This window comes from Aphelocoma coerulescens, chromosome 23 (genome assembly GCF_041296385.1).
Source record: "Aphelocoma coerulescens isolate FSJ_1873_10779 chromosome 23, UR_Acoe_1.0, whole genome shotgun sequence".
Taxonomy (NCBI): Eukaryota; Metazoa; Chordata; class Aves; order Passeriformes; family Corvidae; genus Aphelocoma; species Aphelocoma coerulescens.
This window is the reverse complement of record NC_091036.1, coordinates 5909933-5932885: the sequence shown is the minus strand read 5'-3', so window position 1 is coordinate 5932885 and position 22953 is coordinate 5909933. Positions and strand designations below refer to the sequence as shown.

General features: G+C 68.1%; 1 protein-coding gene across 1 annotated transcript; it reads left to right on the top strand.

Moving 5' to 3' along the window:
- Window positions 1-578: 578 nt before the first annotated feature.
- On the top strand, window positions 579-22759 carry COL16A1 (collagen type XVI alpha 1 chain). The gene is made up of 71 exons (XM_069035902.1): window positions 579-638; window positions 1577-1689; window positions 3498-3560; window positions 3675-3792; window positions 5065-5188; window positions 5272-5547; window positions 5627-5707; window positions 5922-6053; window positions 6589-6642; window positions 7426-7461; window positions 7926-7952; window positions 8122-8184; window positions 8339-8380; window positions 8467-8511; window positions 8677-8712; window positions 8843-8905; window positions 9015-9059; window positions 9144-9239; window positions 9376-9414; window positions 9632-9676; window positions 9931-9966; window positions 10088-10204; window positions 10294-10329; window positions 10415-10450; window positions 10530-10619; window positions 10714-10758; window positions 10896-10931; window positions 11687-11740; window positions 11906-12022; window positions 12101-12136; window positions 12252-12359; window positions 12451-12573; window positions 12647-12700; window positions 13434-13475; window positions 13555-13590; window positions 13744-13797; window positions 13865-13933; window positions 14028-14072; window positions 14196-14222; window positions 14302-14367; window positions 14467-14520; window positions 14602-14655; window positions 14732-14785; window positions 14918-14962; window positions 15046-15162; window positions 15456-15491; window positions 15679-15753; window positions 15896-15940; window positions 16236-16280; window positions 17406-17459; window positions 17565-17618; window positions 18464-18517; window positions 18646-18690; window positions 18782-18835; window positions 18929-18964; window positions 19234-19296; window positions 19408-19479; window positions 19672-19725; window positions 19820-19864; window positions 20080-20124; window positions 20226-20279; window positions 20389-20442; window positions 20542-20592; window positions 20723-20812; window positions 20910-20945; window positions 21051-21095; window positions 21184-21372; window positions 21468-21534; window positions 21625-21801; window positions 22219-22296; window positions 22398-22759. Exons 2-71 carry the CDS (start codon window positions 1614-1616, stop codon window positions 22598-22600), a joined length of 4833 nt encoding a protein of 1610 aa, XP_068892003.1. The 5' UTR covers window positions 579-638; window positions 1577-1613; the 3' UTR covers window positions 22601-22759.
- The last annotated feature ends 194 nt before the right edge of the window (window positions 22760-22953 follow it).

The window sequence follows — 22953 nt, the reverse complement described above, 5'->3', positions numbered from 1 at the left end:
CAAGGCGCAGGGAGGGGACAGCAGCTCCGTGTCACACCGCGGGCTGGCTGTCCCGGTGCCTCGGGGTCTGCCCGGAGCTGCTCCTGGGGTCGTGCCAGTGGAGGAGCATCCTTGAGGGACGCCCTCCTCCTGCAGGGACAGACATTCTGGCCAGCGATGCCACCACCGGTGCCAGCACCTGGATCCCCTCCGTGCTCCTGGGGAGAGGAAGAGCCGCTCCACATGGATGGCAGCCAGGGAATGGGCTACACCCCACCCACGGGATTGGGGTTCCCCTCTTCTGGGCGGGGGTCCAGCGCCCGGAGGGGGGGAGGGGGGGAAGGCGGTGGGGGAGGTGGGGAGGGAGGGAAGGCGCTGCCCTGGGAGACGCCCGGGGGTGGAAGAGGAGGAGGAGGAGGAGAAGGGCGGGGATGCGAAGGCGGGCGGCGGCCGGGCCCCCCCGGGTTGGGGGGGTGGTGCGGAGGGCGGGCAGCGCTTGGGGGGCGGCTCGAACCCCCCTCCCCGGAGGGAGGCGGGGAAGGCGGCGGGGGCGGCGCGGCGGCTGCCGGTGTCCCGCGGCGGAGTTCCCGGTGTCCCGCGGCGGAGTTCCCGGTGTCCCGCACCCCCCGGCAGCCCCGTCCCCGCCGAGCCCTGCGCAGGTGAGCCCCGGGCAGGGCCGCAGCGGGGGCGGGAGGAGCCCGGCGGAACCCGGCCCTGCGGCGGGACGGGACAGGACGGGACGAGCGGGGGGATTCCCCGTTAATCACCGGAGTTAATCACGCCCCGGGGCCGCGGGGACCCGCCGGTGCGGAGGGTGCGGCGCAGGGAAGGCGGGGAGCGGGCGGGGGGAGCTGGGGAGCGGAGAGGGGGTGGAGGGGTGCAGGGGTGGGTGCAATGGGAGCAGAGGTGGGTGCAGGCAGTGCCAGACCAGGACAGCCGGGTGGCAGCATAGGGGACAACCGGTGAAGGGGTTGTGGTTCGGGACAGGGGGGCTGGGAGTCTGGGAAGAGTTGGGGGTGCCAGAGGGACCCGTGCAGGGAGGGCAGAGGTGGCCCCGCTGCCGGGGGTGCCGGGGGCTGTGCGATGGGGGGTGAAGGAACATGAATGCACGTCCCGCTCTGGCAGCAGCCCCTGGAGCCGAGTGTGTCCGGTCTGTCCCGGCTCCGGCTCCCGGCCTGCAGCCCGACCGTGCCTCGTGGCAGGAAGCAGGAGGGAGGCCAGGTCGGGGTGACCTGCAGGGATACCCCGGGATCTGCACGGCACCGGGGGATAAAACGGGAGGCAGCGAGACCTTGCTGGGTGGGTGCACGCAGGAGGTGCCCGGTTCCACTCCGGGGAACCTCAGCCGTCGCATTTCCGGATGTTTGGAGTAAATCCGGGTGCTGGGGTTTGACGCCCAGGGATGCTGGGATGCTGAGGCTTGGGGTGGGTGTGGAGCAGATGGATGGGGGCCACACTGACCCCCAAAACATCACCGAGCCGTGGCCAGCAGGGTCAGCGCCGCTCCACGCTGGTGGCTTTGCTGGTGTGGCCAACCTCATGGGTTGGTGGCCACCAGGTGCCCACCCCGCTGCTGCCCGGAGTCTCTCCCTTGCAGGCAGCCGTGCGGGCCCTGAGCCTCTGCCACGGGCACCATGAGGGGTCTCTGGGCCCTGGCGCTCGCCGGGCTCGTCAGCGCCTGCCAGGGGAAGGAGCTGCCACCAGCGGAAGGTAAGGACCACCCGGAGCGAGGCCTTGGGAGCCACCTCCCTCCTCGCCTGCCCCTTAGGCGAGGGCTGGGTCAGACCCAGGGGTGGCAATACAGAGGTGGCCGGAAGCACCGTGAGCTGTGCCAGGTCCCCACGTGCCAGGACTGGAGCGGTGGCTGCTGACTGAGCGCCGGGGCTTTGCTCAGCATCCCGTGCGGGCAGGGGGCCAGGCAGAGCTGAGCCGAGCGAGCCAGGCTGCGGGGAGCCAGCCCGGGACACCCCGACACCCCGGCCATCAGGGAGGGACGGGGCTTGGCCACTCTCCGTCCCTCGGTGCCCGCTGGCGGCCGAGGCAGCGGCGTCCGGCAGCGCGTGTGGAGCCGGGTCCGGGCGGGAGCGGGCGGGGCAGGTGAGCCAGGACCACTCCGGGCAGCGGTGAGGATGCACCGAGCTCCCGAGAGAGGTTTGGCCTCCAGCTGCGAGTCGGGAAGAGGTTTGGCCGTGATCCACGCGATGGTGGAGGGCCGGGGGGGTGTCCACGTGCAGCTGGGGACGGGGGGAGCGCGGCTGAGCCCAGCACTGCCGGGGTGTCCCCGGCCTGCGTGTGGGTCCCGGCGTGGGATGGGCTCCAGGGGAGGAGCCTCTGGAAGCGACGCCGTGGTTGCATCAGGCTCGGTGGGGGTGGAGCGGTGGCTCAGCCCGAGGGGCCCGGGTTTGCCCGTGGGGGGGACCCTGGCACGGGCACCCGCTCCTGCTGCCCGGCACGGCGTAGCCTCCCGTGTCCTGGCCTTTCCTGAGGGATAGAGGGTTGGACAGGCGAGATTTTCCCTTGGGATCAGCAGCAGGGCTGGGAGAGGCTTCAAAGAGATGGCACGGGGGTGATTTATGCTGCGCTTTGTGTCCCCTGCCCCTGCTGAGGGTGATGTCAGCGCCGGCGGGAGGGGACCCTGCCCCCGGCTGTGACACCCACAGGCCCCGAGGGGACTCTGCGTGTGGCCTGGACATTCACAACCCTCACTGCTGTGGCTGTGTCGGGGGTCCCCAGGGCCAGGGCGTGTCCCCACACCACTGCTGGGCCTGTGGTCAGCATGGGGGACAAGTCACGGTGGGGCCAAGCTCTTGGACAGAGAGGTGGGCAAGGGCTGGGGAGGGGGGGGGGTCAGAGACCCCCCAGGAACATCCAAGGAAGAGGTGGGAGAACCGCTGGTGCCCATCCCTGCTCCAGGGCCGCTGTGCATGGAGACAAAACAAATCCTTCTCTCCCTACCGCCTTGTTTACTCCTTCATCTCGCACCTCCCAACATCTGGCGCATCTGGAGGTGACTCGGTGCTGCTGGAGCCGTGATTTATCCCTGCGAACAGCAGCAGCACCCCCGTGACCGCGCCTGACGCGGCATTTCCTACGCCTCAGCCTCCGGCTGGACCCTCACCCCTGTCCCCCGGGGCCACCAGCTCTGAGCTGTCACCGGGATGGGACAGGAGCAGACGGCTCTCCGTGGCACTGTGGGTGTCCCTGGCACCCGTCCGAGCCTCCTGATGCTGATTCCAGCCGCGGGGCTGTTCCGGGAGCTGGGAAAAGCATTTCACCTGTGGGAGGCAGCAGGGCCAGCTCGGACCCTTCCAAACTGCTCCTGGAGCGTTCCAGCTTCGCTCCTCCCGGCTGCCGGGAGCCTGCGCTGCCCTGGGAGCCGGGTTTGCTTGCTCTGTGCTGCCTCGGGGGGCTCCTGGCAACACCTCCTGGACTTGGGGAGCTCTGTGTGGTCCCACCCTGCTCGTCCCACCGTGCCTGGGGACACCGCAGTGACAGCGATGTGCTGGTTTGCCTCACAGGGCAGCTGTGCCCGCAGCTCTGGGACGAGGATCTGGCTGGGGACAAGTATGAGAACGTCACGGGTAAGAAAAGATCTTCTCGGGTCCCTTAAGAGGTGGGGGATGGGCTCTGTGCCCTGCCTGGGGACTGTCACCTGTCCCTGGGCCAGGTCTCACATCCCCGGCTTTGTCCTGCAGGTTTTAACCTGATTAAAAGGTTCGACCTGCTGAAGATCTCGTCCATCAAGAAGATCCGCAGCGCCCGGGGGCCAGCGGTGCTGCGCCTGGGCACCGTGCCCCTGGTCCAGCCCACGCAGTGAGTGGCCCTGGGTGACCCGTGAGGTGGCCTCGGGTGACCTGTGAGGTGGCCCTGGGTGACCCTCAGGTGACCCAAAGCTCCTCCAGGCACCATCCCCGTGTGTGTTGTAAGGTTGGGGTCTGGGTGGAGCTGGATGGGCTTTGCCCTCAGCTCGTGCCAGGGATGCCAGGCAGCTCCGTGTCACCCGTGGGCACACAGGGGTCCCCGGGGCTGCCCGAACACCTTCCTCCTCGAAAGAAAATCCCGGGCTGCCACGGCTCGGCTGGGTGCTGGCCAAACCTTGCGCAAGCAGGGCTCTGTGGCTGCTCTGCGGTTGCTCTTGGCAGGCGCCCGTGGGCTCCAGACGAGCTCCAGAGGCTGCTCAGCTCTGAGCAGGCACTGCTGGGCGTGTGGGGGGCTGCTGGGGGGGGCACACGGGGACTGGCACTTGTCCCCTCCGTCTCCGGTGCCCGTAGTGCCAGGGTTGGCAGGGATGCTGCAGCGTGGCAGAGCGGGAGCAGATCCACGTCCTCGGGAGCTGTTCCTGCAGGAAACGGCTGCGGTTTGTCCCCACATCACTCCAGGGCTGGCACAGAGCTGTGCTGGGCATGGGGCTCTCCAGAGGGCCAGGAGATCCAGCCTGGGCAGCCAAATCCTTGGATGGCTTTGGGATGGATGGTGGATGCTCCAGGCTGGTGTTGCTCTTGGCCGAGGGCTTGTGGCATCCCAGATCCAGCCTTGGGAATCCAGACGTGGGGACAGCCCCAGTAGCCTGGTTGTGAACTCCTCTGGTTGCCCACCCACCTCAGTGCCCCATCAAGGTGTCCCTGTGCCCCACGGAGAGCAGAGGAGACCACTGGCCTTGTCCCAGTCCCTTGGTCCAGCTCCAGAGCGGTGGCTTGGAAAATTGTGGGTGTGGAGCCAAGGCCGGGAGCGGAGCAGAGCCCGGAGCAAATATTTCCAGTGGCTTAATGGGCTGTGGGCAAGCTGGGGAAAGGCTGCCACAGGGATGATGGATGCATTTCCCAGCTTCCCAGGGACAAAATTCTGGGATAAGAGCATGGCCCTGGGTGCTGCAGCGGCCCCAGCAGGGCCATGTTTGGGGTGCACAGTGTGGGGCCGAACCCACCGTGGTGGCATCTGGAGTGCCACCAGTGGGGACACATCATGGCAGGACCCCCGGGGGGCTGTTGGGGTGATGCTGCCACCTGAAAGTGCCCTATGGATGGGCACAACCCCGTCCCCAGGGTGCCCTGCAGGGTCCGGCCACCCCAACACGCGTCCCCACAGGCAGGTGTTCCCCCGGGGGCTGCCCCCCACCTTCACCCTGGTCCTCACCTTGCTGCTGAAGAAGAACAGCACCGGGGAGCACTGGTACCTCTTCCAGGTCACCGACCGCCAAGGATACCCCCAGGTACATCCCGGGAATGCGGCGGGACGCGCCGGGGGACAGCCAGGAGCCGTCCCTGAGCACGGCGCTGTCCCCTCTGTGCCCAGCTCTCCCTGGCCGTGCACGGCCCCGAGAAAAGCCTGGAGTTCCAGGCCAGGGCGCCGGGGGCCGCCTTCGTCAGCGCCGTCTTTGCGGGCAAGGCCGTGGCATCCCTGTTCGACGGGCGGTGGCACAAGGTGGTGGTGGCCGCGCAGGGCCACGCCGTGTCCGTGCACCTGGACTGTGCCTCCATCTCCTCCAAGCCGCTGGGACCGCGGCGGGCGCTGGCCCCGGAGGGCAACACCTTCCTGGGGCTGGACGCCGTGCGTGGCACCCCGGTCCGGGTGAGTGGCCGCGGGGTGGGGGCAGCTCCGCCCGCGGTGCCAGGGTCACCCCTGACCTGCCACCCACGTCCCGCTGCAGTTTGACATCCAGCAAGCCCAGATCTACTGTGACGCGGAGCTGGCCAGGCAGGAGGGGTGCTGCGAGATCTCGGCCAGCGGGGTGAGTGCCCCTGAGCGCCCCTGAGTGCCCCTGAGTGCCCACCCCAATCCTGGCAGGACCCTGGAGCTGCTCTGTGCACGCTCAGGGTTTTCCCCAGAGGGGAGGCGCAGCGAGGGCAGGTCTGTCCCCAGTGTGTCACCTCCTCGTGCTGCCTGTCCCCACGGCCCCGGCTGTCCCCCGGCAGCCCCCCTGCCACCCCGCTGTGTCCCTGCAGTGCCAGACGGAAGCGCCCAAGACTCGCCGGCAAGCGGAGCTGATGCAGAGCAGCAACCTCATCGAGATGGTGCCGCAGCCCGAGGGACGGGTGTTCACCCGCTGCTTCTGCCTGGAGGAGCCGCTGGGCACCGTGAGCTCCGGCAGGGCCATCCCGGCCCCATCCCGGCCCCATCCCGGTCCCTATCTCCAGCCCCGACCCCATCCCCATCCCCGTCCCGATCCCCATCCCCACTCTCGACCCCTGGCTCCATCCCGGCCCCATCCCGGTCCCCATCCCCAGCCCCGACCCCATCCCCGTCCCGATCCCCATCCCCACTCTTGACCCCTGGCTCCGTCCTGGTCCCCATCCCCATCCCCATCTCCATCCCCACCCCTGTCCCCATCCCATTCCTGGCCCTTTGGGGTGGGCAGCAGCTCGGTGGTGCCCGGTGCAGCCACGTTGATCCAGAACCTGGGAAATCCCTGCCTCACTTTTTCCACCCGGTGCGAGGCTCGGGAGGGAGGTGCCGATGACTGGAGGCCTGGGAATGAGGGAGGGGAGTGGTCCCACCACTGCCTCATCCATGGGTGCCCGAGCAGGATAACCCGGGATTCATGGAGAGGGAGCAGCCAGGGGTGGGATAAGCCAGGCAGATGACACCCATGGTGCTCTTCTCTCCCCACAGGAGCCGGGAAGAACCTCGGGAAGGACCAGCCTGAGGGAAGATCCCAAGGAGAAGGTGAGGGTGTCCCAGCCTGGTTATCCCAGTCCTGGCACGCTCAGCCCTGCTCCCCTTCCAGTGCCATCCCAGGGTGCCACCCACTGTCCCAGACCCAGTCTGGCTCTGTCCCTGTCACATTTGGGAAGTCCCAGCTGCTTCCAGCCCTCCTGGGATGCCGGGAAGAGCGGCTGCTCTGCTCCCCCGAGCAGGAATTGAGGCCCCACTCTCTCTGTGCTGCTGCTGGAGCGATCCCAGCAATGGCCAAGGGCCTCTTTGTTCCCTCCGAGCGTCTCCGGAGCATTGCCAGAGCTGGGAAATGTCTCCAGCGCTCCTGTTCCTCATCCCTGAGCGTCTCTGGGATCCCTCATCCCACCACGGGGATTCATTGCTGTATCCCAGGTCTGGGATCCTGCCAGGGCTGGGGGCTGGAGGCCATGGGGACACAGCCACATCCTGCCTGTCCCCAGTCCCATGGGAGCAGCCTGGAGGGGCTGGTTTGGCCCAGCAGAGCCGTGGTCAAGCCACAAACCCGCAGGGAGAGCCAGGCCAGCACCTCATCAGCTCCCCGGGGAGGAAACACGGCGGCTTTTCCCTTTTCCATCCAGGAATTCCCAGTGCCCAGAGCACTCCAGGGCTGGGGGAAGATGCTGCTGGGGGAGCCCTGAGGGCGTGCGGTGCCCAGGGGAGCAGGGCAGTGGCTGTGGGGTTTGGGGTGCTGTGGGGTTTGGGGGTGCTGTGGGGTTTGGGGTGCCATGGGCAGTGCCTGGATCTGCTCCAAGCTTCCGTCCCTGTCTCTTCCAGTGCCCTCCCTGCTCGCCCCAGATGGCATCAGGAAATGTGAGTGTGGCACTGGACGTGGGGACGCCGAGCTGGCCCAGCTGGGCTGTGAGCTGGGGGTGGCAAAAGCCACCAGGGTGCTGTCACCAGCCCCCCACGACCCCACAGCTCCTCCTGGCCCAGGGCCCTGCAACATCTGGAAGGTCCCTGATCCTTTCCAGATGTGGCCCCATTCCTACAGCAGCTGCTGGCTGGGGGTGTGGGGGGATGGCAGGGGGATGGCAGGGGGATGGCAGAGGGATGGCAGGGGGTGGCAGGGGGATGGCAGAGGGATGGCAGGGGGATGGCAGGGGGATGGCAGGGGGATGGCAGGGGGATGGCAGGCATTTGGGAACTCCATGCCCCATGGTGGCACTTGGGGACAGGAGTTTTGGGAGGATGGGGACCGTGGCAGGCTCAGGGCTCTCCTGCTGCCATTTGAAGCCACCGTGCCCTTGGGGGACACCTTTCTCCTGCCTCCACAGGTCACCCTTGGTCCCCCAGGTCCAAAGGTAGGTTTGCCACCCCCCAGGACACCCAGAGCCCAGCTCCAGTGGAAATGTGGGAATGCTGTGCTGGAGCATTCCTGCCAGGGGCTGTGGGCCCTGCCGTGGGGACACCCTGTGCCCACTTGTCACCCACCCCGTGCCTGTTTGTCGCCCACCCCTCCCTCTCTTGCAGGGCACCAAGGGCGAGCGCGGCCTCCCTGGCACCGCCGGTGCCAAAGGGGAGAAGGGAGAGCGTGTGAGTGTCCCCAACCTACCCCTGGCCTGTCCCCTTCTGCTGGGGAGCCTCTCCCTGTGGGATCCCCACAACAGGGGGGTCCCGCTGCCCTGGGGGTGCTCCTGTCCCCAAACCCCCCCACCCTCATCCCTGAGCCACCTCCCCCCCTCCGCAGGGCCTGGACTGTGTGCGCACCCACCCCGGTGGCCCCGTGCAGGTGAGAGCCCACCCAAACCCTCCCCAAACCCCCTCCCCGTCTCTGCCTCTCCTCTCATCTCCTCCTCCTCCTCCTCCTCCCCCCAGTGCGCTGAGGGGCCACAGGGTGAGAAGGGCCAGCGTGGGCAGGCGGTAAGTGCCACTCGGCTGTGGGGACACGGCGTGGGGACACTGTGGGAGTCCCCCTGCTCTGGGCTGTGCTGGGGGGGTCCAGCTCCGTGTGGGCATGAAAGGAGCAGGACGGGACCCTGCCTGAGCCCACCTGGGCACCCCCTTTGTCCCGTTTTTCCCGTGCAGGGACTCCCGGGGCCAGCGGGCATTGATGGGCAGAAGGTGAGTCCGGCCCAGCTGTGGGCATCGCAGCAGGGACACCTGGGATGGTGGCAGAGGTGGCAGCACCTGCCAGTGCCAGCTTGGGTGACACCACGGGTGACACCACGGGTGACATTCATCTGTCCTGCAGGGCCAGAAGGGCGAGAAGGGTGATGGGGGACTGCAGGGCAAGCCAGGGCGCCCTGGGCGTGATGTGAGTAGTGCTGGGTGGTACCTGGGCACCCCCTGGGCACCCCCATGGCATCCCCTGGACAAGGGGGCCTGGCCACAGGAGCCTTCACATCCCAATCCCCTCCTGCCAGGGCCGGCCTGGAGAGATCTGCGTGGTGGGGCCCAAGGGCCAGAAGGTACCTGGGGCTTTGGGGGTGAGGGGTGGGAGACGGGGCACCTGGGGGCACTGCCAGCACTGCCACCCCTCCATTGTCCTCCAGGGTGACCCCGGCCTCGTGGGACCCGAGGGGTTGGCCGGTGAACCGGGCCCCCCAGGGAAGCCAGGATCTCCAGGGATTGGCATTCCAGGGAAGCCGGTGAGGACCTCTGTGCCACAGTGGTGTCCCCACAGTGGGCATTGCCATGGGAGGGGCGAGGTGCCCCCCCCCCCCAGCCAGGGCTGGCTGGCCAGGGCTCCTGAGAAGGGCTAACACCACCCTTTGTCCCTTTCAGGGTGACCCCGGTGGACCCCCGGGTCCGAAGGGAGAGAAGGTGAGTGGAGGGAAAGGGATCTCTGCTGTTCCCGATGCCCAGAGCCGGATCCAGCACGGCTGAGCTGGAGCCACCGGCTGGCCAAGCTCCTTGGGTGGCCCAAGGACCTGGCTTGGGGGGCAGGAAACCCCCCCCGGGTGGACAGGGGCATCACAGAGGGCTCAGAGCTGCGGTGTTTCCCCTCGCTGAGCTCCGGTTTTCCCATCTCTGGCTCCAGGGCAGCCCGGGAGCTCCTGGACCCGGAGGATCGCCTGGGACACCCGTGAGTAGCGGGACCGGGAGCCAAAGCCCGGGGTCAGGGCCGGGTTTCTTGGCTCGGGGTCGGGGCTGCTTGGCCGGAGAGGTGACGGGATGCGAGCCCGGGAGTCGAGAGGGCTTTGGGAAAACCGGCGGCGCCGCTCGGGGCTGGGATCATCCCGTGACGCGGCTGGTGGCCAGCTGAGGGGTGCTGGGTGGCACTGGTGGGGCACACCTTGGCCTCCCTGAAGCAGCCCCGTCCCCTCTTTCCTCCCGCAGGGTCCCCCCGGTGTCCTGGGGCCGAAAGGAGACAAGGTGGGTGCGGTGACCGAGTGGCCCGGGGTGCCCACGGGCACATCCCCCGGCCTCGGGGCATGGCGGGGGTCATTCCACGGACCCCCAAGCTGGGCTCTGTCTCACCGCTGCCACCGGGCAGGGCGAGCCGTGCGAGGTGTGTCCCACTGTCCCCGAGGGGATGCTCGGTGCCATCGGAATTCCCGGCAAGCCAGGACCGCGGGGAGAGCCCGGAGCGCCCGGCAGGGACGGGGTCTCGGTGAGTCTGAAGGCGGGGATTAGTGGGGTGGAGGGCAGAGCTGTCTCACCTCAGCATCCCTGATGTTCCCTCTGTTTCCCCGTTCCCAGGACACACCCGGCCCCGCAGGACCCAAAGGGGACAGGGTAGGTGACACGGGGTGAGCTGGCTTGTCCCCAGCTGGACCTGGGGGACACCGAGCACCGTCCAGCTCCTGCTTTTCCTTCCCAGGGGGATGCCGGCATCCAGGGGATGAAAGGGGAGAAGGTGAGTGTGTGACCCTCCATCCCACCCCCCCGCTCGGCCGCTGCGCCCCACCCTGAGCTGTCCCCTCCTGCCATGCCAGGGGGACTCGTGCCTGTCCTGTGATCTCCGTGTCCTCGCCGCGCTGCGCCGCGGCCCCACCGAGGGGCTCGAGGGGGAACCGGGGCTGCCGGTGAGTGCCGGGGCTGGATCCTCCTGTCCCGTGCTGGGGTGACACCCTGGAGGTGCTGTGGGTGCCGGGTGAGTGACCATGGGGTGTCCAGCAGGGCGAAATGGGGCTCTCCGGGCTGGCTGGGATCAAGGGCGAGAAGGTGAGTGACCCCCACTCTTCACGTCCCTGGGAAAAGCGGGAAGGGCTGGATCATCCCATGGGGTCGGGGCAGGCTTGGCTGATCCTGACCCTAATCTTGATCCTGGCCCTGACGACCGTGAGCCTGCTCCATTTCAGGGGGACAGCGGCCATGTGGGACCCACGGGCAGACCGGTGAGTGGGGACACAGAGGGGGCTCAGGGTGGGGAGCCCAGGGGTGCAGGAGGGGTCTGGGGGCTCAGGGTGGGGAGCCCAGGGGTGCAGAAGGGGTCTGGGGGCTCAGGATGGGGAGCCCAGGGGTGCAGGAGGGCTCTGGGGGCTCAGAGGGGGGAGCCCAGGGGTGCAGGAAGGGTCTGGGGGCTCAGGGTGGGGCGCAGGAGGGGTCTGGGGGCTCAGGGTGGGGAGCCCAGGGGTGCAGGAGGGCTCTGGGGGCTCAGAGGGGGGAGCCCAGGGGTGCAGGAGGGGTCTGGGGGCTCAGGATGGGGAGCCCAGGGGTGCAGGAGGGCTCTGGGGGCTCAGAGGGGGGAGCCCAGGGGTGCAGGAGGGCTCTGGGGGCTCAGAGGGGGGAGCCCAGGGGTGCAGAAGGGGTCTGGGGGCTCAGGGTGGGGCGCAGGAGGGGTCTGGGGGCTCAGGGTGGGGAGCCCAGGGGTGCAGGAAGGGTCTGGGGGCTCAGAGTGTGGAGCCCAGGGGTGCAGGAGGGGTCTGGGGGCTCAGGGTGGGGAGCCCAGGGGTGCAGGAGGAGTCTGGGGGTTCAGGATGGGGAGCCCAGGGGTGCAGGAGGGGTCTGGGAGCTCAGGGTGGAGAGCAGGAGGGGTCTGGGGGCTCTGGGGGGGGAGCCCAGGGGTGCAGGAGGAGTCTGGGAGCTCAGGGGTGCCGGAGCCGGGTTTTGGGGTCCGCTGTCTCACCTCTGCTGTGGATTTTGGGCACAGGGAATCCCGGGAGAGAAGGGAGATCCCGGTGTGCCGGGGCTCAAGGGAGAGAAGGTGAGACACTGGGGACCCCCCTGTCCCTGCCCTGTCCCTGCCACCCCCCCTCAGCTGAGACCTGGGCAGCTCCTGGCATGGGACGGCGCTGGGATGGCGAGGGCAGGGGGGCCGTGACCCCCTCCCCCACTCCGCCCCCCTCCAGCGGGCATTGTCCCTCCGCAGGGCGAGCAATGCGGGCAGTGCCCACCCACCCCGCAAGCCCTCCAAGGGACAGCGACATTGGTGGCAGTGCCGGGGCCAGCAGGACAAAGGGGCCCTGGTGGCCCCCCGGGCAGAGCGGTGAGTGCCCCCCGTGCCCGCCGTGCCCGTTTTGGGGAGGGGGATGCCCCAGCCTGAGCCGTTCCTGCGTTTCCCCAGGGCAGACCTGGCGACGCTGGCGAGAAGGGGCAGAAGGTGAGAGCGGCTCGGGGTGGCTCCTGGTGGCGCTGGTGGTGGCACAGGGGGCTGGCACCCGTGTGTGCCTTGTCCCCTGCCTCCCCGTGCCAGCCTTGTCCCCTCTCTTCGCCAGGGCGACGCTGGCAGCCCCGGGGACCCGGGCACCCCGGGCATGGCCGGTGTCCCGGGGCTGGCGGGTGAGCCTGGCATCAGGGGACCAGCCGGCCCCAAAGGCGACAAGGTGAGACCCCCCCACACACATTTTGGGGACCTGTGCCCCGTCACCTCGGTGCCACCCACCCCTCCATCCTTCTCCTGTCCCCTCCCCGCAGGGAGACGCCTGCGAGCCCGGCCCCGCCGTGCTCGGGGACCTCTCGGACGTGGTGGGCATCCCGGGAAAACGCGGTGCCAAAGGGGACCAGGGCCCGCCGGGCATCGGCCAGCCGGGCAGAGCCGTGAGTGCCCCCTCCCCACGGCCACAGGGCCCCGGTGGCATCGTGTCCTCGGGGTGACCCTGCTGTGTTTTAGGGGAAGCCAGGACTGCCGGGGGTGCAGGGCCCCGCTGGGCCGAAGGGGCTGCAGGTGAGTGGGGTGCAGGGGTTGGGTGTGGGGTCTTGGGGGCACCTCACTGCCCCTCTGTGTCCCTAATGGGGTGCAGGGGTTGGGTGTGGGGTCCTGCAGGCACGTCACTGCTCTTCTGTGTCCCTAATGGGGTGCAGGGGTTGGGTGTGGGGTCCTGCGGGCACCTCACTGCCCCTCTGTGTCTCTAATGGGGTGCAGGGGTTGGGTGTGGGGTCCTGCGGGCACCTCACTGCCCCTGTGTGTCCCTAATGGGGTGCAGGTGCCGGGTGTGGGGTCTTGGGGCACCTCACTGCTCTTCTGTGTCCCTAATGGGGTGCAGGTTTGGGTGTGGGGTCCTGGGGGCACCTCACTGCTCTTCTGTGTCCCTAATGGGGTGCAGGGGCTGGATGTGGGGTCTTGGGGCACCTCACTGCTCTTCTGTGTCCCTAATGGGGTGCAGGGGTTGGGTGTGGGGTCCTGCAGGCACCTCACTGCTCTTCTGTGTCCCTAATGGGGTGCAGGGGCTGGATGTGGGGTCTTGGGGCACCTCACTGCTCTTCTGTGTCCCTAATGGGGTGCAGGGGCCGGGTGTGGGGTCTTGGGGGCACCTCACTGCTCTTCTGTGTCCCTAATGGGGTGCAGGGGCCGGGTGTGGGGTCCTGCAGGCACCTCACTGCCCCTGTGTGTCCCTAATGGGGTGCAGGGGCTGGATGTGGGGTCTTGGGGGCACCTCACTGCCCCTCTGTGTCCATAGGGTGAGCCAGGACCGCGGGGGATCGGCCAGCCGGGACCGCAGGTGGGTTTTGGGGTGCTGGTGTTGCCACCGTGCCATGCTGGGTGCCTCCGGTGGGTTTCACACCATCTGCTTTTCCCAGGGAGACCCCGGGAGCACCGGACCCCCCGGACCCCCCGTGAGTAGGGTTTTGGGGTGGGGTTTTGGGGTGCCCAGCCCTGGGTGATGGGGCAGCCCCCAATTCCTGCCAGCCCCCTGTGTGGGTTGTGGCAGCTCTGGGGACACTGCTGTCCCCTCGCTGGGAGGAACCCACACCCTGTCGTGCCCCCAGGGCCCCCCCGGACCGCAGGGACCCCCGGGGATGGCAGCAGAGAAAGGTGCCAAGGTAAGAGAGCGTCCCCCAGCCCTCGGTGTGCCCCGTGCTCCCCATTCCTGCTGTCCTTCCTCTGCAGGGACCTCCGGGCCCCAAAGGTGCCACGGGACCCCCTGGACCACCAGGGAGCAGCGTCACAGGGCCACCGGTAAGTCCTGCCCTCCAGGATGGGCAGTGCCACCCCACTGGCACCTTGACCCTGGCCAAGCCAGGAACTTTCCTCACCCTCCTCTTCCTCGCAGGGCCCCGAGGGGCAGCGAGGGCTCCCCGGGTCCAGTGGGCAGCCGGTAGGTCCGGGGGAGGGTGCCAGGGGGCTGTGCCAGGGGTGTGGGTGGCCGAGCTGGTGCCCCGCGGTGGGTGGGGGGCACCGGGGACCCACCCTAATGCCCATCTCCGCTTTCCTCTGGCAGGGGGAGAAGGGCGCCCAGGGAGAGAAGGTGAGTTGGGGCTCGGGTGGAGCTGTGCCCCCCGTGCCACCCGCTCTGCCCGCCCTGTCCTCACCCCCTCTGCCCACAGGGAGACCCTGGGGAGTGTTCCTGTGCCCCCAGCCCCCGCCAGGACCCCAACTACACCGGGATGCCGGTGAGTGTCACCCCCTCCCCCGGCTCCGTGTCACCCTCACGGGCACCCCCCGGCCCCGTCTCACCCTCCCAGATTCTCTTCCCTGTCTCTCACCCGCAGGGAGCCCCAGGATTATGGACCGGGATGTCCTGGCAGCCCCAGCCTGGTCCGCAGGTCGGTGCCACCCCCACTGTGCCCCTCCCACACCCCCGTCACCCCTTGGCCTCTCTCTGATCGTTTTTTGGGGTCTTGCAGGGTCCCCCCGGAGCTCCCGGTCCCCCCGGGCCGCCCGGTGCCCCCGGTCGCCAGGTGAGCCATGGGAGAGCAGGAATGATGGCGATCTTTTAGGGCAGGGTTTGAATACTCGGTGTCCCCTTGGATTTAGGGAATGCCGGGACACAACGGCTTGCCCGGACTGCCTGGACCGGCTGGAGACCTGGTAGGTGGTGACAATTCCCACGGCAGTGTCCCCTGCCCTGCTCCCCCATCCCTGGGGACAATCCCTCCTCCCATCCATCCTTCCTCCCATCGTTCCATCCCTCTTCTCCATCCCTCCTTCCCTCTTTTCCAGGGACCTCTGGCCGTCATGGCCGAGAGGAACATCGAGGTGCTGAAGGTGAGAGGGTGGGGATGGGGTCACCCTCCTGCCCCGCGGGACCCCTCGGGGTGCCCCTGACTCCCCCTTTTCCCCCTCCCCAGACTCTCTGCGGGGACTGTGCCCAGCTGCAGGCGGCCCTGGAAGCTCCCGGCAGATTGGAGGGGGAGAAGGAGGATGGGGGCATGCCGGGTGCCCCTGGCAGCGAGAACTGTGCCCGGGTGAGTATTCCCACAGCTCCGGGTGGGAATTTGGGTGCCCGACACGCCCTGGCCGTGGAGGGGGAGGTGCAGAGGTGCTCCCGACTCCCGGCGAATTGGATTGTGTGGGAGCTGGGGGAAGTACCGCACACTGGACGCGCTTTGGGGACACTGTGGGCACGCTTTGGGGACACTGTGGGCACGCTTTGGGGACACTGGTCCCACTGGGAATGCGGGCAGGCTTCCGGACACCACCTGGATCCGGGGACAGGCTCGTCCTGTCGCAGCTGGGTGACCCCGGGGTTTTCTTGCAGTGCTTTGCGCAGTTCCCGCGAGCGGAGGAGGCTCGGGTGAGTGGCGCTGGGGTCCCTGTCCCACCCCCTCCTGCTCCCCAGGGACGGTCCCTGCTGGGCATCCAGGACCAGCTGGGGGGGCTTTGGGGAGTAGAAGCTGCTTGCGGGGTGCTTGGCAGGGCTCGGAGGTGGGTGATGGGCAGTGGGCAGATCTGGGGTCCTGATGTGTCCCCACTCCCCTCAGGGTGACAGCCCTGACTGCGCTGGTGATCCCGGGCTGCCAGGAGCTCCGGGCATCCCAGGAGAGAGAGGAGAGCAGGTGGGTGAGCTCCAACCCATCCATGGACCCCTTTCCTGCCATGCCAGCCCTTCCCGGGGGCTGGGGCAGGTCCCGTGGTGCCCCTCGGGGCTGTCTCCGCCTCTGTGGTCACACCTGGTGACCACACCCCGTCCCTCCCCAGGGCTCGCCAGGACTGCGGGGACCCCCGGGACCACCTGGGCCCATTGTAAGTACCCCTGCCCGGGGTGGGGGGGGTTCTGGGGGGCTCAGAGCCCCTAAAAGCTGATTGCCAAAGGGGCCTGGCACCCTGCCCTGAGGCGGTGGTGACGGGCAGCGGGGTGCGGCCGTGGCGAGGCACAGGCGTGGCACGGCATGGCACGGATGTCCCCGGCGAGGCTGGAGATGGAGGTGAAGGTGCTGCCAGCCCGGAGGTGGAGCAGGAGCTCTGTGGCAACCCCAGGGCTCAGCCCGGGCTCCCCAGCGCCTTTTCCAAGCTGTGACCTCCCTGTTTCTCCCCTCAGGGCCCCCCAGGCTTTCCCGGAACGCCGGGCGCACCCGGACTGCCCGTAAGAAACCCAGCACGGCTCCGCTCTGTGCCCCTGTGTCGCTGCCGCTTGGTTTGGCTGTGTCCCTTGTCCCCGTCCCCGCCGGGAGCAGCCGCAGCACAGCTGCCCCTCCCCTCCCCCTCCATCTCCATCCCTCCATTCCCATTCCTCCATCCCAAGGCAGGGGGGCCCGGCAGACCCGGGATGATCTTCCTCAGCTCAGGGATCCGGTGCTGGCGCTCGCCACGTGCTGGGTCTCTTCACCACCGCGGGACCTGGCGCAGCTCCGCGGCTCCAGGTGTGCCAGGGACCTGCCACCTCAGCTGGGTGACTGTCACAGCTGCCACGGGGTGGCACCTGGTGGCTTCCAGGGGACATTTGTGGGGACCAGGAGGATCCCGTGTGTGGCCGGTGCTGCCTGGGCTCATCCTCCTCCACTCCTCTGGTCACTCCTCTGTGGTCATTCAGCCTCCACCACCATCTCCATCTTCATCTCCATCTTCATCCTCATCTCCACCTCCATCTCCATCCTCCTGCTCCCGCCCTGCTCGCTCCCCACAGGAGCCCGTGGTGGGGCTGTGCCGGCGGCTCTTGGAGGATCCTGCACTCCTGCTCGTGTCCCCTCGTCCACTAATGTCACCGTCACCCCACGGGCTCTCTGGGGCTCTCTGGGGCTCTCTGGGGCTCTCTGGGGCTCTCTGGGGCTCTCTGTGGGCCGTGCTCTGCGGTGTGCCAGCGTGTCCTGTCATTCTCTGCCACCTCGGCACCACGTCACTCCACTAACCCACCCCGGAGGTCCCTGTGGGGCTCCCGGCTGTCCCCGTTTCACCCTGGGAGGATGGGGAGCACCAGGCTGGAGCTGAGGGCTGGAGCCAGATCTGGGCACCCCCCACAGCCCCCCCAGGGCTGAGCTTTCCTTGGCTCCAGGGTCACAGCGCCAGGGTTTGAGCATCACCCCCCCATGCCTGGGCACTGCCCCCGGTGCCTGTGGCTGTGCCAGGGGTGGAGGGAGCCCAGCCGGGGTCCCAGCAGGCTGGCAGAGGTCACAGACCCATGGACTGTGCCCAGGTCCTGCTGCCAGGTGGGCACAGCCCCGGGAGGGGCTGGAGGAGACCCCCCTGCATCTCCTCTCTTCTCCCCCCAAAGGGTCTCCAAGGGGAACGTGGCCCTGCCGGGCTGGCCGGAGCCAAAGGGGAGCCGGTGAGTGCTGTGGGATGAGGGGACGGGGGGACATTGGTGGCCCGTGGGGGTTGGCACCTGGCTGGGGCACTGCAGGTGGCTCAGTGTCCTTGTCCTCACACACAGGGACCTCCAGGACAACCCGGATACCCCGGAGCTACGGGGCCCCCCGGCCTTCCTGTGAGTACTGGGGGCACCAGGCAGCCCCTGGGGGTCCTCGTGTCCCTCCTGGTGCTCACTGACACCCCCCCATGTTGTATTTGGGGACCCCGGTGGGCACAGAGCGCCGTGTGCCTGCAGGGCTCATCTCTGTCCTGTCCATCCAATCCCATCCCACACATTCCCAGCGTCCTGTTCATCCATGCCAGGGCACCTGCACCCTGAGCATGCCCCGGCTGTGTCTCCATCTCTCCTCTGCTATGCCCCATGTCCCATCCCTGCCCCAAATCCCACTGGTGCCCCATATCCCATCCTTCACCCAAATCCCATCCATGCCCCATGTCCCATCACTGCACCATGTCCCATCCATGCCCTAAATCCCATCTGTGCCCCATCCGTGTCTCATGTCCCGTCCCTGCCCCATATCCCATCCCTGCTCCAAATCCCATCCCTGTCCCATTTCCCATCCCTGCCCCATATCCCATCCATGCCCCATATCCCATCCATGCCCCATATCCCATCCATGCCCCAAATCCCATCCCTGCCCCACATCCCATCCCTGCCCCAAATCCCATCCATGCCCCAAAACCCATCCATACCCCAAATCCCATCCCTGCCCCACATCCCATCCCTGCCCCATATCCCATCCCTTCCACACATCCCATCCTTGCCCTATATCCCATCCCTGCCCCACATCCCATCCCTGCCCCATATCCCATCCATGCCCCATATCCCATCCATACCCCATATCCCATCCTTGCCCCACATCCCATCCCTGCCCCACATCCCATCCCTGCCCCATATCCCATCCCTGCCCCATATCCCATCCCTGCCCCACATCCCACCTTGTCCCCTTCCTTCCCCAGGGCATCAAAGGCGAGCGAGGCTACGTGGGCCCCCCTGGAGAGAAAGGGGAGCTGGTGAGTCCCTCGGGGCCCTAATCAGGGGCAGTGGGGCCGGGCTCTCCCCCAGGTGCCCCCTCTCCGTGGGCACCGGCACTGGGATCCTTCCAGCCACATCCATCTGATCCCATTCCTCTCCTTCCCAGGGACCCCCCGGTGTGGACGGGCTGCCCGGTCCTGTGGGGCCAGCGGTAGGTGCCCACCCTGAGGGTTATGGGGTGGGAGGGGGGTGGCTGTGGGTGTTGTGGGGTGCTCCCACCACCTCATCCCGTCTCTCCGCAGGGTCCCAGGGGCGAGCGTGGGCTACCGGGAAGCGCTGGAGAGAAAGGGGACCAGGTGAGTGTCCCCAAAGGGGCCAGGACCCCCCTGAGGACCCCCATGGGGCAGGATGTGGCTGTGGGGTCTGGCTCAGCTCTTGTGTCTCTGTAGGGTTTCCAGGGCCAGCCTGGCTTCCCGGGACCACCGGTGAGTAAATCCCACTGGGAATGATGAGTACATCCCACCGGGAATTCCAGGAAGGTGTCCCAAGGCTTGGTGCCCATCCCTGGCTGCGTGTCTGGGTGTCCCCATAGGGTCAGGGATGGGGACAGGGGGTTCTACCAGGGGGACACGGGTGGGATGAGGTGCAGGGAGCAGCTCCAGAGCAATCCCATTAAAATAAGTTGGGGAAGAGCAGGATTTATGGGCTGGGCTCTTCTGCTGGGATCTCCCATTAACACCCCTCTTCTGTTTAGGGTCCTCCTGGTTTCCCAGGAAAGGTTGGTCCAGCTGGGCCACCAGGGCCTGTGGCCGAGAAGGTGAGTGCCAGGGGCAAGTGCCACCGGGCAATGCTCTGTGGTGTCACCCCTTGCCCCCCAGATTTGGTGCCCAGCCCCGGCTGTGCCCATGACCTCCTGTGGCTCTTGCAGGGCAGTGAGGGCATGCGAGGCCCCGCGGGGATGCCAGGACCCCCTGGACCCCCTGGGCCCCCAGGAATCCAGGTAAGACCCCCTCTATGTGTCACCCTTGGGTGCTCCTGGGAGCGCCGCTGGCTGTTCCCATTCCCCAGGGACGTGTTCCCATTCCCCAGGGATCTGTTCCCATATCCTGGGGTGCCCTGAGCAAGTCCCTCGGGGACCCCCAGAGCTCCTCAGTGCAAACCACCCTCTGACACTGTCACCTTGTCCCCACAGGGCCCTGCTGGCTTGGAAGGACTGGATGGCAAAGATGGGAAGCCAGGGCTGAGGGTGAGGTTCTGGCTCTCTCTTGGGTTTTGGTGGGGGGCAGCCACCCTGAACCACCCCCCCAGGACACCCCCAACCCACGTCTCCTTCTCCCCAGGGTGACCCTGGTCCCCCCGGGCCACCAGGGATGATGGGTCCTCCGGTGAGTGACAGCCCTCCTTGTCCCCCCTCCCTAGTGCTCCGTGCCTGGCATGTCCCTGCAGCCAGGACCGGGGTCCCCTGAGCCGGGACTGTCCCACCACGTGTTCCTGGGGACACTGGGTGCTGGCCCTGGACCAGCACTGCAGAGTCAGAGTCACCTGCTGTGCTCTGCTGGTGACACCCTGGGATCCCCACTCAGCTCTTTTCTCTCTCCAGGGTTTCAAGGGCAAGACAGGACACCCAGGGCTCCCAGGGCCGAAGGTGAGCGATGGTGACACTGGGTGGTGACATCCCCAGGGACCTCGGGCCTGGCCAGAGTCTCCACTCGTTGCTCTGCCCATGATGTCCCTTCCTCCTTTTAGGGTGACTGTGGCAAACCCGGCCCCCCGGGGAGCACGGGCCGGCCGGGAGCGGAGGTGAGCGAGGGCTGGGTGACCCCTGGGCAGGTTGGGGCCCTTTGTCACCACCCTGCCTTCCTTGTCACCACCCCTCCCCACCTCCTCCTCCTCATCTCGCCTTCCTCAGGGTGACCCCGGACCCATGGGACCCCAAGGCCGGCAGGGACCCCCAGGGCTCATCGTAAGTTGGAGCTGGCCCCCATGGGGGGATCACAATGGGGACAGAGAGTGGTGCAGAGAGTGGGGACATCACCTGTGACCCCCCTGTCTCTGTCCCCAGGGACCCCCCGGCAGCCCGGGACAGCCGGGTCCCGCTGGCCTTGCTGGAGTGGTGAGTACTGCCAGGGCTGGAGCCCTCACTCTGGGATTTGGGGTCGGGATGGGACCACGGAGAGCGGGTTTGGGGTCCCCATCCCCACCCCGCGCTGATCCCGATGCTCCCGGCTCCCTCCTCCGCGCAGGGGCTGAAGGGCGAGCGCGGCTCCGTGGGGGAGCGGGGTCTGCCGGGGATGCCAGGACAGCCGGGACCCCCGGGACACCCGGGACCACCGGTGAGTGCAGCAGGGCACAGACCCCCTACCCCGAAGCGGTGGCGACCTTGGGGGTGGCCCCGTGGTGTCACCACCTCATTCTGTCACCACCTCGCAGGGGGAGCAGGGACCGGACGGACCCGTTGGGAAGGAGGTAGGAGCGGGGGCTCTGGAGCTTTCCTGCCCCGCTGGACACAGGGATGGGGACACAGGGTCGCCGGGGTGGGGACATCCCTGCCACGCTGCTCCTGTTTTCCAGGGACCCCCAGGAAAACCGGGCATTGTGGGACCGGCCGGACAGAAGGTGAGGGGAGCCTGGCAGTGCCACCGGCGCCTCCCCGGTGCCCCACAGCTGTCCCGGCACCGCAGGGCTGAGCCTTTCCTCTCCACAGGGTGACTCTGGATCCCCCGGCGAGCGGGGGTACCCCGGGGAGAAGGGCAGAGCCGGAATGCCCGGGGGTCCGGGGAAAAGCGGCTCCATGGGACCCGTGGGGCCACGGGGACCGGCGGGGGAGAGGGGACCCCCGGGCTCGCCGGGCCCCGCGGGCAGCCCCGGGCTACCGGGACCCCCGGGGATGATGGTAAGGACGGGTGGCCGCGTCGGGGGGCAGGACCCTGTCCCTTTGCCGGGGCGCGGTGGCCGTGGCCCGTCGCGTGTCCCCTCGTGTCCCCGCAGGGAGACGTGGTGAATTACGACGAGGTCAAGAGGTTCATCCGGCAGGAGCTGAACAAGATGTTTGACGGTAACCGGGGGACGGCGACGAGGCCCGGGGACCCTCCCCGTGTCCCCGCCCTGTCCCCGTCGGCGCTGAGCTCGGTCCTTGTCCCCGCAGAGCGGATGGCGTATTACACCTCCCGGCTGCACTTCCCGGTGGAGATGGTGGCATCCCCGGGCAGACCCGGTCCCCCCGGGAAGGACGGGCTGCCAGGCCGGCCGGGACCCCCCGGCTCCCCGGGGATGCCGGGGCAGATCGGCAGAGAGGGGCGGCAGGGCGTGCCGGGCATGCGGGGTACGTGCTGCTGCCCGGGGCATTCCCGGTGTCACCGTCATGTTCCCGGTGTCCTTTAGACGTTCCCAATGTCCCCGGAATGTTCCCTACGTCCCTGGGACATTACCGGTGTCCCTGGGGCGTTCCCGGTGTCCCCAGGACGTTCCCGGTGTCCTTGGGGCGTTCCTGACGTCCCCATCAAGTTCCCAGTGTCCCCACGACGTTATGGGTGTCCCTGGGGTGTTCCCAGCGTTGTCAGGACGTTCCCAGTGTCCCTGGGGCATTCCCAGTGTCCCTGAGAGGTTCCTGCTGTCCTTGGGGCATTCCCAGAGTCCCTGTGGCATTCCCGGTGTCCCCAGGACATTCCCGGGGTCCCTGGCTGCTGGGATGCTGCGGTTGTGCCGGGATCTCACCCCTCTCCATCCCCCTCTCTCCCAGGTGAGCCGGGTGCCAAAGGAGAGAAAGGCGAGAAAGGTGTGGGGCTGATGGGGGACAGCGGCCCCCCGGGACCCCCAGGTGAGCCCCGTCCCTCCACGTGGCCCCCAGCCCCACGCTGGGCATTGCTGCCACCCCCTCACCCTGTCACCCCCCTCCCCCCTTCTCTCCATCTCTTCCAGGTCCCCAAGGGCCACCAGGCTACGGGAAGATGGGTCCCCCGGGCCCCGTGGGGCAGCAGGGCATCCCCGGCATCCCCGGCCCTCCCGGTGCCACGGGGCAACCGGGCAAGACAGGGCACTGCAGCCCCGCCGAGTGCCTGGGGGCCATGCCCATGGAGCAGCCGCTCTTCCAGCCCAAGAACGTCAAGGGTCCCTTCGGCTGAGGGGCTCCGCGCCCCCCGTGCCCCCCGAATTTGCTGTTAATATTGTTTCCCCGCTGTGCCGGGGCCGTGCCTGTCGCGGGGGGCTCGGGGGTTGTACAGCTCCGGAGCAATCGCGGGGGCGGGTGGATCCTGCCCCAAAAATACACCTGTGCTGGTGCCCCCGCGCCTCCCGGCTCTGTGATCGGACACGGATGGGTCTCTGCCTCCTCCTCATCCCTGTGTCCAGCCCTGTCCCCGAGGGATGCTGCTCGGGCCAGTCCTGAGGCCACTCTGGTTGGGGACACGGTGACCCTGGGCTCCCTGTGACCCTGGGACTGATGGGGGGATCCCAGTCCTGATCCCAGCGGGTCCTG